A 17,160-nucleotide genomic window follows, 5' to 3' on the forward strand; every position below is an offset into this window, starting at 1 on the left:
GAGAGCGAAGCTGTGGACTCGGAGGTGCGCTTTTGGGGCGTAACCGGGCCATTTAAATCAGCGAATCCGCGTTCACCGAGTTCTTCCACCTTTGGCTCATCTCGGCAGATGCTCCACGAGTCCGCACGAACTCCCGAGTCCAGACCATCCTCTTCCTCTCTCCCGGCTGCCCGGACAGCTCAGGGCCGCCGCTTCTTCTCAAGGAAGGGTGACGATGAAGTTGGAAAAACTGAACTAGGTCTGTAACAGCGCACGAAACGCACTTTTGAGGCTGCTTCAGGGCGCCGGGGAGGGCGGCGAGCAGCACCCGCGCGAAAGGGGCGGGCCGGCTCGGGCCGCTCGCATTTCCTGTGACAGGGGCTGCCCCTGCCTCTCCCTCTCCCGCGGCGGCGGGACCATTTCCTGAATCGCTGAAGCGGAGGGAGGACTGTGGCGCGGCTCTACCATTAGCACAAAGGAACGGGGGTGCCTACCAGAAAAGGTCGGGTGTGCTCCAGAGCATTCAGGAATGGAGAAGTTTTTTTCGGAGCTGTGGTTTCTAAAAACCGCACAGAAACAAAATCTCCACGACCCGGAGTTCCTCGTTGAGGACAGACCAGTTGGTTGTTTGCTCGGCACTGGAGCATCCCCCCTCCCTGCATTCCCGAGGTGGTTCCGCCCGAGAGGCCGGCGTCTTTCCCCCAGTTTGCCGTTCACCCGGAGCGCTCGGGACTTGCCGATAGTGGTGACGGCGGCAACATGTCTGTGGCGTTCGCAGCCCCGCGTCAGCGAGGCAAGGGGGAGATCACACCCGCCGCGATCCAGAAGGTGAAAGCTCGAGGGGCTGGGGATGCCAGGCTCATCCCGTCTTTGCGAGAGACCCCGAGGGCAGGGCCGGGCGGGAATCGGCCCGGCCGGGGGCGGAGGGGGAGGCGGAGGCGGGCCTGCTGGGAAGCGGCAGTCTATGGGAACCCAAGCCGCGGGCTGTGCTTGAGTGGGAGGCTGAAGAGGGCGAACCGGTTTTTTTCTTTCACGGAGTCTTCCGCGCGTTTAGGCTCTTAGAGGCACAAAAGCCCACGCAACCGTCGCCCGATTTCTCTAGGGATAGGGCGGCGTTCGGACGGCGGGGCGCGTGCGCCCGCGCGGGGAAGGGCAGTGTGTTGGAGCCTGCGGCCCCGCGCGTCGCTCAGAGTTACTTTGGCGTCGCTCCGCCCCGCCCCGCGCGCCGCGGCTGCCTGGTGCGGACCCGACCTCAGGTTGCCCGGCGCGGAGGGAGAGTCGGAACCCCGTAAACTCCCGCGGAGTTGGGGATCTCTCTGGAGAACTTGAGAACCTTAATAGAGTCTTTGCGGGCAGACGAGGAAGAACTCCATGGACTTTGAGGGTCATCCTGGGGCCCCTTTCTGCTTTCTGGATCACCCCATGTACATTTATATCTGCAGCAAATATTTCTGGAGTGCCTATTGCAAGCTTTGGGGTTACTGTGGTGAGCAGTGAACCCTGCTCTCCTGGAGCTTGCAGTCCAGTGGTGGAGACACTCCTGACTAATTACATAAGTCGTGGTAAAAACACAAGGGGCTGCGTCCCCCTTAGAAAAGCTACCGCAGTCGCTGCGGTATTACTGCCAGTTGGGGACACAAAGATTCTGTATTATCCTCCTCCCTGTTGTTGCCTACGGAGCAAGGCAGCTTTGTAAATTGTAGTGGGCTGAACTTGGAAAAGTTACTTGCTAATTTTAGCAGTTTATATTAAATATTTCCATTTTCTTTTCTGCACTGGAGCAAGGATGAAAACAGAAGAAAAGTCAACTTTTAATGCCACTCAGGGAACCATTGTGTGCCCGTAGAATATGTTAATCGGTTTCTGTTTACTGTCAGATTCTTTGTGGTGTGGCATTTGACATTTGCCCAACTGTTGCTTTATCTCATGAACAAACCGGCTTGTTAGTGCCTGGAAAAAGCAGTGCTTTGGTGTAGTGCGCTGGACTAAGCCTGCAGCCTGGCAAACGGCGTCAAGTACACATGCACACAAAACATGTTTCTGGAGGAGTTCTGTCTTATTTTTGGACTCTAAAAAACTCTGGAATTTTTCTTTGATCCTACAAAGTTTTTCTTATGTAAGTCTCAGGCTGTTTATCATGGATAATTAATTTAGAGGATGCTGATTATCGTGACATGAGAGGAGAAAAATGAATTCCAAACTCAGTGCCTCATCTTTAGTGTCGAATTGATATTATATATGAGACATATTTTAATTTCAAGTTTGTTAGATTGACGAATATACTGGAGAAGATACGTTGTGAATTCACTAAACTGGAGTTTGGATTAGGATGTTGAGACATTAAGTGCAAAATTTTTTTTGGCATCCAGGAATTGTATTTATTACAATCTTGTTAGACCGTTTTTTCCCCCTCAGCAAGGGAAGATTATGATGAAGATACAGGAAAAAAGTCACAGCTAATGTTATTTATTTATTTTGGTACCAGGGATTAAACCCAGGGGTGTTTAACCACTGAGCCATAGCACCTTTTTCATATTTATTTATAGAGAGGGTCTCCTTGAATTGGTTAGGGCTTTGGTAAATTGCTGAGGCTGGCTTTGAACTGTCATTCCTCCTGCCTCAGCCTCTTGAGCCGCTGGGAGTACAGGCATGTACCACTGTGCCCAGCACATCTAATGTTAAATGGGTCTTTTTTAATGAAAAAAAAATTAAGTTATTTAGATAGCGATTATAGCATTGTTCTTTCATTGAATTCTGGAAGACTGGGATAGGTGTATAAGGAACGTCTCTTGTTCCTTGATCTTAAAGCTCCTGGAAACTTAAGTGGTTTGTTCAGGATAGCAAAGTTGGCACTAAAACTAACTGACCTTTAATTGCCATAATTAGTACTCTTTCAAAGAGTGTGACTTATTTAACTTTCAAAGCCAGGATGGCTTAGAATTGTTACAAGAAGAATAAGTTGCTATTTTAAAAAAAGTTTTGAGACAACATATATCTGGTAATCTTACAGGTCTGTATTAATATACATGTATAGAAATCTTTGTACTTTATTATTATACATATTTGGAGAATCATAAAATCATACTGGTATAGAACTTGGAAGCTAGCCACTACCTTATCAAGCCTCTTGAGCTGAAATTTTCATGTATTTACTTAATTCTGTATAATAAGGACAGACTTTCTCCTTACAATTACTAAGCTGTAGAGTGATGCAAAGCCAACTTGGACTCTTAAATTTTAGTCTTAACTCGCTAAAACTACTTTTACAGATAGCAGAGGTAATTAAATGTTTGAATATAAAAGAAACCTAAATTTTCCTTTCTGGGCTTCAGTTAATAAATAATACAGAGGGAGAATACTTAGAATAGGGATATTTAAAATTATTGATTAAGTATGATATCATTCCAAAGATATAAAATAGTTTTTTTGTGGTAAACCATAGTAGGTGTAGGAAAAGACCTAAATGAATTCAGTTTCTAAATAAAGTATTTCTAGAAATCTGAAGGAAGAAATATCACTTGTTTAATACATTGTCCATATGAACTGTGTATTGCATACTTTTATAAAAGAGATTTCTTTAGTGTGTAATGAAATTTTATGTGAGCTGATTCACTAATCCCCTTTATAATTTGTTATTAAAATGAATTTTAAAATATAGCAGAAGGTAGCAACATTAACAAAGTATTTTTTAAGAGAATTATGTTTTTTGTGTTTTCATGTTTGCTTAAATGATTTTAGAATACATAACAGTCGTTTCCGGGTAGCAATATATTGTTAGGGGGTGCACTTTAATGTTCTTTTATAAGCAGTATTTATTAATGCCCTCCCTCAAATTTTCTAGTTTTTTATTTTACTTGACAGACTTTACAATAAACTTTTTCTAATTTTATTTCAGATGTTGGATGAAAATAACCATCTTATTCAGTGTATAATGGACTATCAGAATAAAGGAAAGACTTCAGAGTGTTCTCAGTAAGATTGATAAGAAACATTTTTTGTATTCATTTTTCTGTGTGTGTATTTTTTTTTTACTTTTTCATTTAAAACAGGTTGAATTATAACTATTTTAAAGTGTAAAGTTCAGTGTTTTTAAAATATTTTGTAGAGTTATGCAATTTTAGAAAGTTTTCATCATCCCAGAAAGAATTCTTATGCCCTGTGGCAGTCATTTCCCATCCTCCTCTCTAATCTTTGAACTCCAGATCTACTTGCTATTTTTATAGATTTTAGATTTGCCTATTGGATCCAGACAATATGTGATCTGTTCTGAGTTTTTTCACATGGTAAAATGTTTTCAAGTTCCCATGTCTTTCTTGGTATTTTACAAAAGAAAACTTTCTTTGTGAGGGAGGTGGGTATCAATTTTTTTTTACACTTACCCTGTTTTATAAATAATGAATTCAAATCTGTGTATCGATCGATCTATGGAAAAGTTAGATATTGATCTATGTAGTATGTTTATTTGCTTCTGTGATATAGATGAGAAAGCAAACCTATGTTTAATAAATAATTGGTTACTGTTTATGAGAACCACACTTTTTAAATTTGAAATGATATGTCTGAAGTAAATGGTATATCCTAATTGAAACTGATATGATAGAATAAGTTGAATATTTTATCAAACATCTCTGGAGGAGCATTGTCTAGCAGATATTTAAATGTAGGCCACATATGTAATATAAAATATTCTTGTGGATGCAGTATATAAATAAAAAGAAAAGGTGAAATGAATATTAGTAATATATTTAAACTCATTATTTCCAAAATGTAATTTCATTATGTAATCAACATAAAAAGTATTAATGAGATATTTTACGTTGTTTTATTCATACTAAGTATTGAAAATCCATTGTGTATATTACTATAATGACACATCTCATTTTGAATTAGCCACATTTCATTTTGTCTAGTACTGCTGTATTGGACAACACAGCTTTTGGATATCTTATTGAGACCATTTTGTGGGGCACATGTCTTTCTTAGCAATCTTACTAGTCTGTTTCCAGGCAGACATTCCCAGCAACCTCTGGCTGGCTTGCTTTTCCTTTTGTGCTGGTCTCTTGGTTGTCGTTTGATTCACTACATATTAATTTCAGGTCTTTATTACTTTTTCTTCTTTGTGTAGAACTATTTTGAAATCAAAAAGTTGTATTTTGTTTTTGTAAAAACAAAATCATCCAGATTTGATGGTGCACACCTCTAATCCCAACTACTCTATAGGTGGAGGTGGGAGAATCACAAGTCAAGGCTGACGTAATTAGACTAGACTCTACCTTGAAATAAAGTGAAAGACCTGGGGGATAGGAGGATAGCTTTATGGTAGAATACTTGTTTAGCATGTGCAAGGCTGTAGATTCAATCCCTGCTATTGTAAAAAATTTTTTAAAATTAAAAAATCAAAGTATAAAAACAGAACATAAGTAATCTTTTTATTTTTATTCCCAGTCTTATTTCTCTCCCTTCCACAGTTGACTATTTTTAATGCTTTAGTATGTATCCTTCCAAAAACTTTGCTGTACATTTACATGTTGTATTCATATCTATGTAAACATACACGGATAAATATTATTGTTCTAATATTTTTGTAGATGATAGTTTTATTTTTTGTGGTGCTGTGGCTTAAACCCAGGACCTTGCACCTGCTAGGCAAGTGCTGTACCCTGACCTGCATCCCTAGCTGTAGGTTACAGTTTTTAAATGGAATTACTGGGTCAAAGACCATGCTAAATTGCCAGATTACCCCACAAAGAGATGGTATTGGTTTGCTTTCCCTAATCAGGTTTTCAGAGTCCTGGTTTTAAACCATACCTGCCAGCAGTGAATATCTTTTAAATATTTTTGTCCATGTGATTGGTGAAAAGTGTGTCTTTTTAAATAAAACATTATTTTGAAATAATTTTCACGCTTAATGAAGGTTCAAAGATAGCACAAGAGACCACGGGTGGTGGGGTGGGGGTGCTGGAAGGTATGGTGCATGCCTGTAATCTTAGCAGCTAGCAAGGCTGAGGCAGGAGGATTACAGGTTCAAAGCCAGCCTCAACAACTTAGCAAGGCCCTAAACAAATTAGTGAGACCTTGTCTCAAAATAAAAAAGTAAAAGGGCTGGGGATGTGGCTCAGTGATTTAATCTTTGGTACAAAAAAAGAAAAAACCACAAGAAATTTCTGTGTGATATTCACTGAAATTCCTCAAATGATAACATTGGCCTATTTGCTCTTTCATTTTTTTTTATCATAGTGTTTTTTTTTTTTTTTCTGGAACATTTGAGAGTAAGTATAGATTGTGAGTCTCTCTTCTTACTTTGAGAAATCTCAGTGTTTCCTAAAAACAAAAATGTATTTCTAAATTGCCAGAATGTAATTGTCAAAATCAAGAATATAATACTATTATTCATTCTTTTTTTAAAAAACATATATCTGAGAGCTTTATTGAAATATATTTTACATCCTTTAACATGCAACTTTTCAGAGTATACAATTCGGTGGCTTTCAGTATATTCATAGGTTGTACCACCATCACCACTGCCTTATATTATAAACATTTTTTCATCACTCTGAAAAGAGATCTCTACTATTATTCAGTCTTTATCACCTTTTCAGATTTTGCCAGTTGTCCCATTAGAGTTTTTTTTTTTTTTTTTCCTGGTCCAGGGTCCAATGCAGGATCAGATGTTGCATGTAGTTTGCATGTCTTATCTTAATACTTTAATTTGGAACTGTTCCTTTCTCTTGTCATTATACTTTAATCTAGAATTATTCCTTTCTATCTTGAAATTGATGTTGAAGAATACAGACCAGTTATTTTGTGGACTGTATTTCTTTTAGGATTTGACTGCTGTTTCTTCAGGATTAAATTCACACTATATACTTTGCCAGTAGTACCACAGACACAATATTCTGTCCTTCTCAGTCCATTCTTAGTTTGTCCCAATATTGGTGATAACTTTGACTTAATTAAGGTGGTGGCTACTATTTTCTCTACCATAAAGTTATTGTTTTTTTCCTTTGTAATTTATATGTATCTTGATGGGAAAATACTTTGAGACACACATATGCTCTTATCATACTTTTACACATTAATTTTAGCATCTCCCAGTGATTTGTTTCCTGATGTAGTTATTATTATAGTCATTGTCAAATGCTAACTAGACCCATCATTCCTTCTGTATTTATTTGGAATCCTACTTAAGAAAGATATTTTCCCTTCTCTCCCCCAATTCATTAATTCATTCCTTTATTTATATCTGAAAGGACTTGCGCATTTTTGTTGTTTTCTCTAGGTTGTAATTTATTACACTAATAATACTATTTTTTTAACAGTTCCAGATTCAGCCACTGGGAGCCCCTCTGTATTCTTGACATTTCTCTATTATTTTTTGAGAATTTTTAAATTTTGTTGTACCACAAAATGTTCTAGTTTTATCCCATCCTTTTTCCTGTAGAAGTCTGGAATCACCAATTTCTCAAAGCCTAGTTCTTTTTTGTAGGATGATATTTAGAAACCAAGATCTGAGTATTAGATTTTTTAATTTTCTAATCAGCTGTCCATTTTGCATTTTATTTTATTTTATTTTTTTTAGAGGAGAGAGAGAGAGAGAGAGAGAGATAATTTTTTTTAATATTTATTTTTTAGTTCTCGGCAGACACAACATCTTTGTTGGTATGTCGTGCTGAGGATCGAACCCAGGTCGCACGCATGCCAGGCGAGCGTGCTACCGCTTGAGCCACATCCCCAGCCCCCATTTTGCATTTTATATGGATTGATTCAACTTGGGAGGTATTGATTAGAATAATTATTTTTACCTTTGGCTTTAAAGAACCCAAAATATGGCCATTGGATTTTATGGCATAGGACAATTTAATTTCTTTCTTTTTTTTTCTTTTTTCTTTTGTATTGGGAATTGAATCCAGGGCCATTTAACCACATCTCCACCCCTTTTAATTCATTTACTTATTTTAAGACTGGGTCTCACTAAATTCCTTAGGGCCTTGCTAAGTGCCGAGACTAACCTTGAATTTGTGATTCTCCTGCCTCAGCTTCCAACTCACTGGATTTATAGGCCTGTGTCAAAGCATCAGATCACCAGATTTAGTTTCTTATTGGACCCAGCAGCACATGTCATGAGTAGTAGATGTTCAGAGTGATAATTAACTTTTATAACTCAAGTCAGCAAAAATTTATGCTGTATTATTTTGTATATTTTCAACTTTTTCAGGAGCATATGATCATTTTCTTTGTTCTCTGTATATTGAAATAGACCTCATTTTCACATATGCTTGATGCAAATGGGGCTTAAATTGATTTAGGCTAGAATATTAAATTCTGCCCTTTGATGAATTTCACAACTTTCTTTTTCAGAACCAGGGACTCCTTGTGTTGCATAGGGTGAGCCTGAATTCTTGGGCTTAGTTTTCTGTTTCATTTGCCTAAGTAGCCGAGAAATGGGCATGGGCTACCAAACCTAGTTTGTAATTTAATTTTATTTTTTGTATTAAAGATTAAGTACCACTGACCTACATCCTCAATCCTTTTTTATTTTTTTATTTTGAGACAGGGTCTTGCTAAATTGTTTAGTACTGTACTAAGTTGCTAAGCCTGGCCTGAAACTTGTGATCCTCCTGCCTCAGCCTCCAAAGTCCCTGGGATTTCAGGTGTGCACCACTGCATCCAGCTTCAACCCAGCCTTGATGGATTTAATTTTATTCTTATTGTTCTTTAGATATTCTTATTTAAGTCATCAGGGTTGGTTTGTGAGTGAAAAGAAAAAATTTCCTCTTACCAACTTTAAAAAATATTCTCAATTTTCATAATTAGAAAAAGAAAAAGGAAAATATGAGATGTGTTAAAAATTACAACTATTTAAGAATTAATAGGGGCTGGGGATGTGGCTCAAGTGGTAGCGCGCTTGCCTGGGATGCGTGCGGCCCGGGTTCGATCCTCAGCACCACATACAAACAAAGATGTTGTGTCCTCCGAAAACTGAAAAAAAAAAAAAAAAGAATTAATAGGCTAATTTTAATTAAATACTTCCTTCAGATGTGATAACTTTGCCTGAAGCAGTTTTTTTTTTTTTTTAATTAAATGAACTATTTTGGGGACTGGGGTTGTGGCTCAGCGGTAGAGTGCTTGCCTAGCATGTGTGAAGCCCTGGGTTCTATCCTCAGCACCATATAAAAATAAATAAAATAAAGGTATTGTGTCCAACTACAACTAAAAAATAAATATGTAAAAAGAAAAAGAATCAATACCTTATTAAAAAAAAAAAGAAATATTTTGCTAGGCATGGTGGCGCACACCTATTATTCCAGTGGCTGAGACAGGAGGATTATGAGTTCAAAGCCAGCCTCAGTAATTTAGCGGGGTCCTAAGAAACACTGGGAGACCCTGTCTCTAAATAAGAATACAAAGTGCTGGGGATGTTGCTCAGTGGTTAACGCCCCTGGATTCATTCCCTGGTACCAAAAAACCCAAAAAAAACTATTTTATGAAAAAAATATATGCATTGTAAAAAATTAGAAAAGAAATATGTTGAGATAAGTGAGTGAATATCATATTTCTACCACCCAAAGATTTTTCACTGGCAATGTGTTTGTATATATTGCTTTCTCCAACTTTATTTGCAGACATATACAAACATACCATAATTTTTTTCTGGTATAGGGGGGCGTCAAACAGATATGAATCAATGGTCTGAATCACTTTTGGACCTCTATGTCCAGATCCTCTTCCTTTTTCATTCTGGTAACATGAGAATGCATTTTTAAGCTGTTATGGCAGTTAAGCATTTTCTAAATTGACCAACTGATTACTTTAGTCAGTCCTTATTTTTTGCATTTTGTGTTGGGTCTAGTTGTTTCAGAGTGTTTATAAGTAGTTGTGAAACTGAAAATTTAAGGGTTTTTCTTTTAGGGGGGGTGATGTTAGGAATTAATCCTGGGGCCTTGTGCATGCTGGACAAGCACTGTACCACTGAGCCACATCCCTATCCCAAGGGAACTTAATTTTAAATTTCTACTTGGGAACATCACTTTTATTCTTTAAAATGTATTCCTGTTGTCTAATAGAAATGTATCCTTTATACCTTCTAGGTAAAGTTTTTTTTTTTTTTAAGAAATCTGACCTTTTCAGATTAATTTTTTAATTATATCAATAAATTTAATAGTTGTTATTTTACATTATGCAAGGTAATTGATGTAGTAGTGTATTAGTGGAATCTTTAAGAGGTGAACATTCTCTCACTTAATATCTTAATAATAGTAAGTATTTGGGGATAACCATCAGTATATGAAAACAGTATTATCACCAAACATAAAACATTTTGCTAGGTATGGTTGTGCACAAATCCTAGTAACTCAGTTGGTTGATGCAGGAGAATCACAAGTTTGAGGCCTCTTGGGACCTCAGTGAGGCCCTAAGAAACTTAGTGAGACCCTGTCTCAAAATAAAAAACGAAAGGGCTTGGGATATATAGCTCAGTGGTAAAGTGTCCCTGGGTTCAATCTCAGTACCAAAAATAAACAAATAAAAACCTTCAAAATCATAAAATGTAGAATATATTTTATATCTGCTGCTAGCTTATAAAAGAATTACCAGCATCAGATTGAACATGTTTTATATGTGCCCTTAGCTTATATATTCAATTTTCTGTTCTATTTTTTGGGGTGGGGGGTACCAGGGATTAAACTCAAGGAGCACTCAACCACTGAGCCAAATCGCCAGCCCCATTTTGTATTTTATTTTAGAGACAGGGCCTCACTGATTTGCTTAGTACCTTACTTTTTGCTGAGTCTGGCATTGAACTCGCAATCCTTCTGCCTCAGCCCCCAGAGTTGTTGGGATTACAGGCATACAACACTGCGCTCAGCTACGCTTTTCTTTTTTTAATGCACTATTTTAGAAATCATAAGTGTATACATTAAGAAAATGCAGTCATGTTGCTTAATAATGGGATATTCTGAGAAATGCATCATTAGTCAATTTCATCATTGTGCAGATGTCATGGGGTGTACAGTGTACAAACAAAGATAACTGGGTTACTTCATGAAATAATCTTATGGGATCACTATGATATATAAAGAGATATACGTCCATCATTATGTTATTATATGGTATATAACTAAACTACACGAGTGACAAATGTAATGGTATTTATGGAATCTCAGGAAGATATTTAATTTTTTATTATTATTTTGTGTCTAACTGAATTTAGACTCTTGAATCTTTCCTGATTGCATTTAAGTTTACCTATACACAGACTTAGAAAACATAAATATATACTATATTTGTTAGTATTTGTCTTTGAGCCTTGTTTTATCTTAGAATGAGTTTATTTGATGAATGCTGTAAAAAGCATGCAGTTTTGGGCTGGGGATATAGCTCAGCTGGTAGAGTGCTTGCCTCACATGCACAAGGTCCTGTGTTCAATTCCCAGCACCACACACACACACACACACACACACACACACACACACAAATGCAGTTTCACCAAAAAGAAAAACCTATTGAAGTTAGAAAAGCCCAGTTAAAATGTTTTTTTTTTTTCCCCCTACCTTTTTGTTTTGGGGGAAATGACTTTGGGGAGGTATCAGGACAAATTTAAATGTGCTTTGTGGGTTAGATGGTAATGTTAATTTTAATTTCCTTATTATCATGGTTATACTGTTCTTTAAGGGAATGTCCTTATGTTTGAGAAACTGACAATGAAGTATTAGGAGTAATGGGCTGTTATATCTGCAGCTGACACACAAATGGTTTTGGAAAAAAGTATGTGTGCATACCTGTGTGTATTTAGAGACAAATGATAGGATGTGTTAAAATACTAAAATTAGGGAATCTTTTTTTTTTCCCCTAAAGAGAGAGAGAGAGAGAGAGAGTGTGTGTGTGTGTGTGTGAGAGAGAGAGAGAGAGAGAGAATGAGAGAGAGAGAGAGAGAGAGAGAGAGAGAGAATTTTTTAATATTTATTTTTTAGTTTTCGGCGGACACAAAATCTTTGTATGTGGTGCTGAGGATAGAACCCGGGCCGCACGCATGCCAGACGAGCGCGCTACCACTTGAGCCACCTCCCCAGCCCCTAAAAATTAGGGAATCTGAAAGAAAGATAAATGGAATTCTTTTTTTTTTTTTCCTACCACTTGAGCCACCTCCCCAGCCCCTAAAAATTAGGGAATCTGAAAGAAAGATAAATGGGATTCTTTTTTTTTTTTTTTAATATTTATTTTTTAGTTCTCGGCGGACACAACGTCTTTGTTGGTATGTGGTGCTGAGGATCGAACCCGGGCCGCACGCACTCCAGGCGAGCGCGCTACCAGTTGAGCCACATCCCCAGCCCCATATAAATGGGATTCTTTACTGTTCTCAAAACTTTTTTGCAAGTTTTAAGTAATTTTAAAATTAAAAGTTAAAAAGTTTGGTGGGGATGGAAGGATTAAATGAACACTAGATAGGGAAGGGAGAGGGCACACTGGTAGGAAAGATGGTGGAATGCAATGGTCATCATTACTCTAAGTACATGTAAGAAGACAGGAAGGATGTGACTCTACTTTGTGTACAACAAGAGACGTAAAAAATTGTTCTGTATATGTGTATTATGAATTGTAATGCATTCTTTTATCATAATTTAAAAAAAATTTGATGGTTAGAAGAAGGTTAGGGGAATTAATCTACTTCATAAACAATGCTCTGTTTATAGTTATTTAAAATTGCAAGGGACTTTCAAAGAAATCTGCTTTAACTTCATTTTTAGATAAGTGAGACTGTTGAGTGGCAGATTGGATTTAATAGTACTTCAACACTGGCTTAGTAAGTACTAATCAGCATAACAATTTTTTAATTAAAGAATCATGAATACAATTCCAGAAGTTGCTTTCTGAGGTAAAGAGCTGGTTGCTTGAATCTTTGTGAGATTCTACCATGGCTTACAATTGTGAGGGCCAGAAAGGGCAGAAGGTGATGGTGTAGCTCATCAGCCTTACTTTAGATACTTGCAAAACAGAAGCTGGATTCAGGTGTGGTTCTGTGATCAAGCTAATATGCCAGTGGATGGCTGAATTTATTGGTTTTGATGAGTACATGAACCTTGTATTAGATGATGCAGAAGAGATTCATACTAAAAGTAAAGAAAACAATTGGGTAGGATCATGCTAAAAGGAGATAATATTACTCTGCTATAAAGTGTCTCCAACTAGATATGATGAATGAGTGAGAAATCACAGAGAAAGTTACATTCTTTTTTTTTAGATGTTCTTTGCTGGGAGTATAGTTCTAAAACATTTGTTTATATTGTTTTGATTATCCTTATGTTATTACCAGATGACAGTGAATGCTGTGGGACTCTATTAAAAAAAAAAAAAGAATCATGAATAAAGTATGCCTTTTAGTACAATTTATATTTCTATTTTTGGTGTGGTAGTCAGTGGTCCTCAGAAAATCTTGTATCTGAGTATTTAATACAACCATAGTAATAATTAAATATCAGGAAAGCATGAAGGAAGATACTTTGAAATGAAGTATATTTGTTCTAATAAAAAATGACAGATTGGCAGTATGGAAACCAGTATGGAGGTTCCTTAAAAGACTAGGCATGGAACCACTATATGACCCAGCTATGTCACTCCTTGGTTTTTATTCTGAAGATAGTGATTAGTGATACCCACATACCCATGTTTATAGCAGCACAATTCACAATAGCCACACTATGGAACCAGCCTAGGTGTCCATCAACCGATGAATGGATAAAGAAAATGTATATATGAACAATGGAGTTTTATTCAGCCATAAAGAAAAATGAAATTACAGCTTTTGTAGGAAAGTGGATGGAACTAGAGACCATTACATTCAGCATAGTAAGTCAAACTGAAAAGTTTAGGGTCCTGTATTTTCACTCATGTTGTAGCTAGAGGGGAAAAGGAAAAGGAAGACGGAGGCAAACCTCATTAAAATCAAAAGGGGATTAGAAGAGGAAATGGACCAAGGGGATGGAGTGGGGAGGGAGTGGGAAAGTACTGGGGAGTGATACTGGCCAGATTATATTGTTGTATGTTGTATAAGTGTATGAATATATAACAACAGAACTATCAGTATGTATAAGTATAATGCCCCAATAAAAATGGGGAAAAAATGACAGGTTGGTTTTTAAAGAATTCTGTATCTTTTTAAAATTTAAATTTTTAAATCTTTTTCTGGTGCTGGGGATAGAACAGAAGGCCCTTTTTTCTGCTAGGCAAACTCTCTACCACTGAGATTCATCTTCAACCCTTAGAATCCTGTATCTTAAATTCCATTTAAGCTGTCTTCAGAATACAAAATGGTTCCCATTACTTGTTGCTGTTAGTACAATTTGAAAAACAAAACTAATCATCTGAGTAATTCAGTACAATGTAATAACTTTTTTTGGTCCTTGTTTAAGACTCATTAAAAAATAGATCATGTCTGACTAGGTACATATTGAGCATTAAATGTATAGACTTGTTAGTAAACTAAGGTTAGTGAGAATTAAGTTTTTTCCCCTTAATAAACAAAAATTGTGAAGCCAGTTGTTTCTAACAGGAAAAAAATATGTACCAAATAATTTGCTATGTTTTCTTTTAAGGTCTTTTTTTAGGAAATAATTTCATTTTGGACCTGAATTCATATACTTTAATCTGATAAAACTTTTGACTTATTTTCATTATTTTAATTCATAGTTAATATGTGGTGAGATCTTTGTTAATTTTTACCTTAAATATTGTTGAGAACCATAGCCCAGTCAGAATGACGCCTGGCATTTGCCAGAGGGAATGGTTGAAAGGTGATGCCAGCAAACCATTGAGATGGTGATTTGAATGAAGCTACATATAATTGCTGTGACGCTGGATTGATTGAATTGTATATTTGACCTTTACTGTCAGGCAATAGGGCGCCCACTACTTTGGAGTTCCCATGCAGTTCTTGGGGTTCAGTTCTTGGGGTTCGGAGAGATTGGACGGGCCGTGTGGTGTGTGCAGTGCTGGTGAGAGTTGGGGAATAAAGAGTTGCTGTTTGAATCTACAAGGCTTTGTGGCGGCTCGGTTATTTGTGCCCAGCCAGACTGCGGCAAAATATATTATTACTTGGAATTATTTTGCAGAGGAAGTAGGAAAAATTGAAGTGTTATTGATGTTAAGCTAACAAATCTTCTATAGAAGTGATTGGAATGTTTATATTTAAGCATATAGGAATAGTTTTTTTAATACTGATATTTGTTTTGTTTTAATAGGTATCAGCAGATGTTGCATACAAACTTGGTATACCTTGCTACAATAGCAGATTCTAATCAAAATATGCAGTCTCTTTTACCAGCAGTAAGTACCTTTAAAATAGTGTGAAGTAGATAGTCTTTATAGTCTTTATAGTTACGGTATAACACATTTTTGTTTAGTGATTTTTGAGTTTTGTTTAGTAAACCTTGAATTACTTTGAGAACTTGAAAGTACACAATATTATCTAAAAGCTTTATTATTTTGCTCTCATTTAATTTAAATTAATCTATCTAGAATCAGTTCTTATCCTCAGAAAGTTATATCTACTCACCCATGCACCCACATACTTGCCCACCTACCTATGTATTTATCTTTTTAATTTTAATTACACAAGTAATTTGCTAATGTATCTGGAATATTTCACAGCAAATACCAGACATCCTATAATTTCACTAATAAATGTTTCAGTATACATTTCTGGTAGATAAGACCATTATCCTACCCAATAAAATTAACTATAATTTCTTAACATCTTGTGATAACCAATCTGTTTGCATTTTTCCATCAGTTATTTCATAATGTCTCAAAGTTTTAAAGTTCAGTTGCTTCAGAATATAAACAAGGTCTGTGGATTGCATTGGTTGTTATATGTATTAAGTTTCTTTCAATGTATATCAGTTTGTCTTTTTAGATTTGCATTTATTAGAGAAATTGAGTCATCTACCATATAAATTTTATCACATTCTGGATTGTATCCTCCTGATCATTGTCCATGTTTCCTCAATCTCTTATTTCATGTAAATTGATAATTGGGTAGAGAGGTTTAATTATAGATAAGTTTGATTTTTGGTTGAGAGTATTTATTGGTGGTAGGTACTATGTACTTCTTAGGGTATCATATCAGGAAGAACATGTTTGATAATATTTTTAGCAGTGTTAAAATTGATCAGTGAGAATTGGTAATGCCAATCTGATCAGTCCATTTTGAAGCTTACTATCTACCTTTCACCTAATTGTTTTAGTAGTCATTTATGAGGGTCCTATATTTCATTTTGGGATCACAGAATGGCAGATTTCTATTTTACAATTCTCTTAAAGTTAGTAAAACAAAGACTTCCTTTTACTGAATTCTTGGTTATACTGAAATTAAAAAAGAAAACATTAGGAGAGTCAGGATAAAGGCTCGATGCTATCCCTTTATGAGTTTTCAGAATAACCAGTTGGTCCTTACAACCTGCCAGTGTGACCAGTGGTTTTGTTTTTACATTTATTTGAATTTACAGATTTTAATTTGAGAATTAAAAAAAAATTGATCGATTGTACTGGGTATATTTAACCCAAGGTGCTTTACCACTGAGCTATATGCCTATTCCTTTTTATTTTTTAGTTTGAGATAGGGTCTCACTAAGTTACCCAGGCTGACCTTGAACTTGAGTGCCTCAGCCTCCCAGAGTTGCTGGGTTTACAGGCATGTGCTGCCATCCTCAAGTGTTTTTATTAGGTTATTTTGTCCAGGCTGGTCTTGAACTCCTGAGCTCAAGTGATCCTCATGCCTTATCCTCCTGCATGCTGGTACTATAGGTGAACAATACTGTATTCAGCTTCAATTTTTATATTTTTAATATTTAAATTCATTGCAATCATTGTTTTAATTTTTTAATTTTTCTTTTGGTGCTAGAGATTGAACCCAGGGGTGTTTTCTCACTGAGTTACATCCACAGTCCTTTTTATTTTTTATTTTTAGATAAGGCTAGCCTCAAAGTTGTACTCCTTTTGCTTCTGCATTTAGAGTTACTAGGGATGTGCTACCATGCCCAGTGTAGTTATTTGTTATGATACTCAAATTATCTTTCTTTGATCAGTGGAAGCCTCTTCATTTGGCTCCTATGTGCTTCTGATGTGACTCTGGTATTATTTTATAGCTTCTTTGATTTTGTGATTTGAGAGATCAGAGTGATTTATTTT

The 17,160-nt window shown here is 36.6% G+C and overlaps 1 protein-coding gene and 1 pseudogene across 3 annotated transcripts in view; both read left to right on the forward strand.

Annotated features, from left to right (window-relative positions):
* The first annotated feature begins 701 nt into the window (after positions 1 to 701).
* The window catches only part of Ss18 (SS18 subunit of BAF chromatin remodeling complex), an 83,060-nt gene continuing 66,601 nt past the window's right edge, over positions 702 to 17,160 (forward strand). For all 3 annotated transcript variants that reach the window (XM_026388059.2, XM_026388060.2, XM_026388061.1), the window contains exons 1-3: positions 702 to 807; positions 3,875 to 3,951; positions 15,213 to 15,297. In XM_026388059.2, the coding sequence (XP_026243844.1) occupies positions 739 to 807; positions 3,875 to 3,951; positions 15,213 to 15,297 (231 nt within the window). In that variant the 5' untranslated portion in view covers positions 702 to 738. The remainder of the gene's footprint in view (positions 808 to 3,874; positions 3,952 to 15,212; positions 15,298 to 17,160) is intronic.
* LOC113182223 (small nuclear ribonucleoprotein E pseudogene) lies at positions 12,890 to 13,164 on the forward strand (annotated as a pseudogene).

Source organism: Urocitellus parryii, chromosome 13 (assembly GCF_045843805.1).
Source record: "Urocitellus parryii isolate mUroPar1 chromosome 13, mUroPar1.hap1, whole genome shotgun sequence".
Classification (NCBI taxonomy): domain Eukaryota; kingdom Metazoa; phylum Chordata; class Mammalia; order Rodentia; family Sciuridae; genus Urocitellus; species Urocitellus parryii.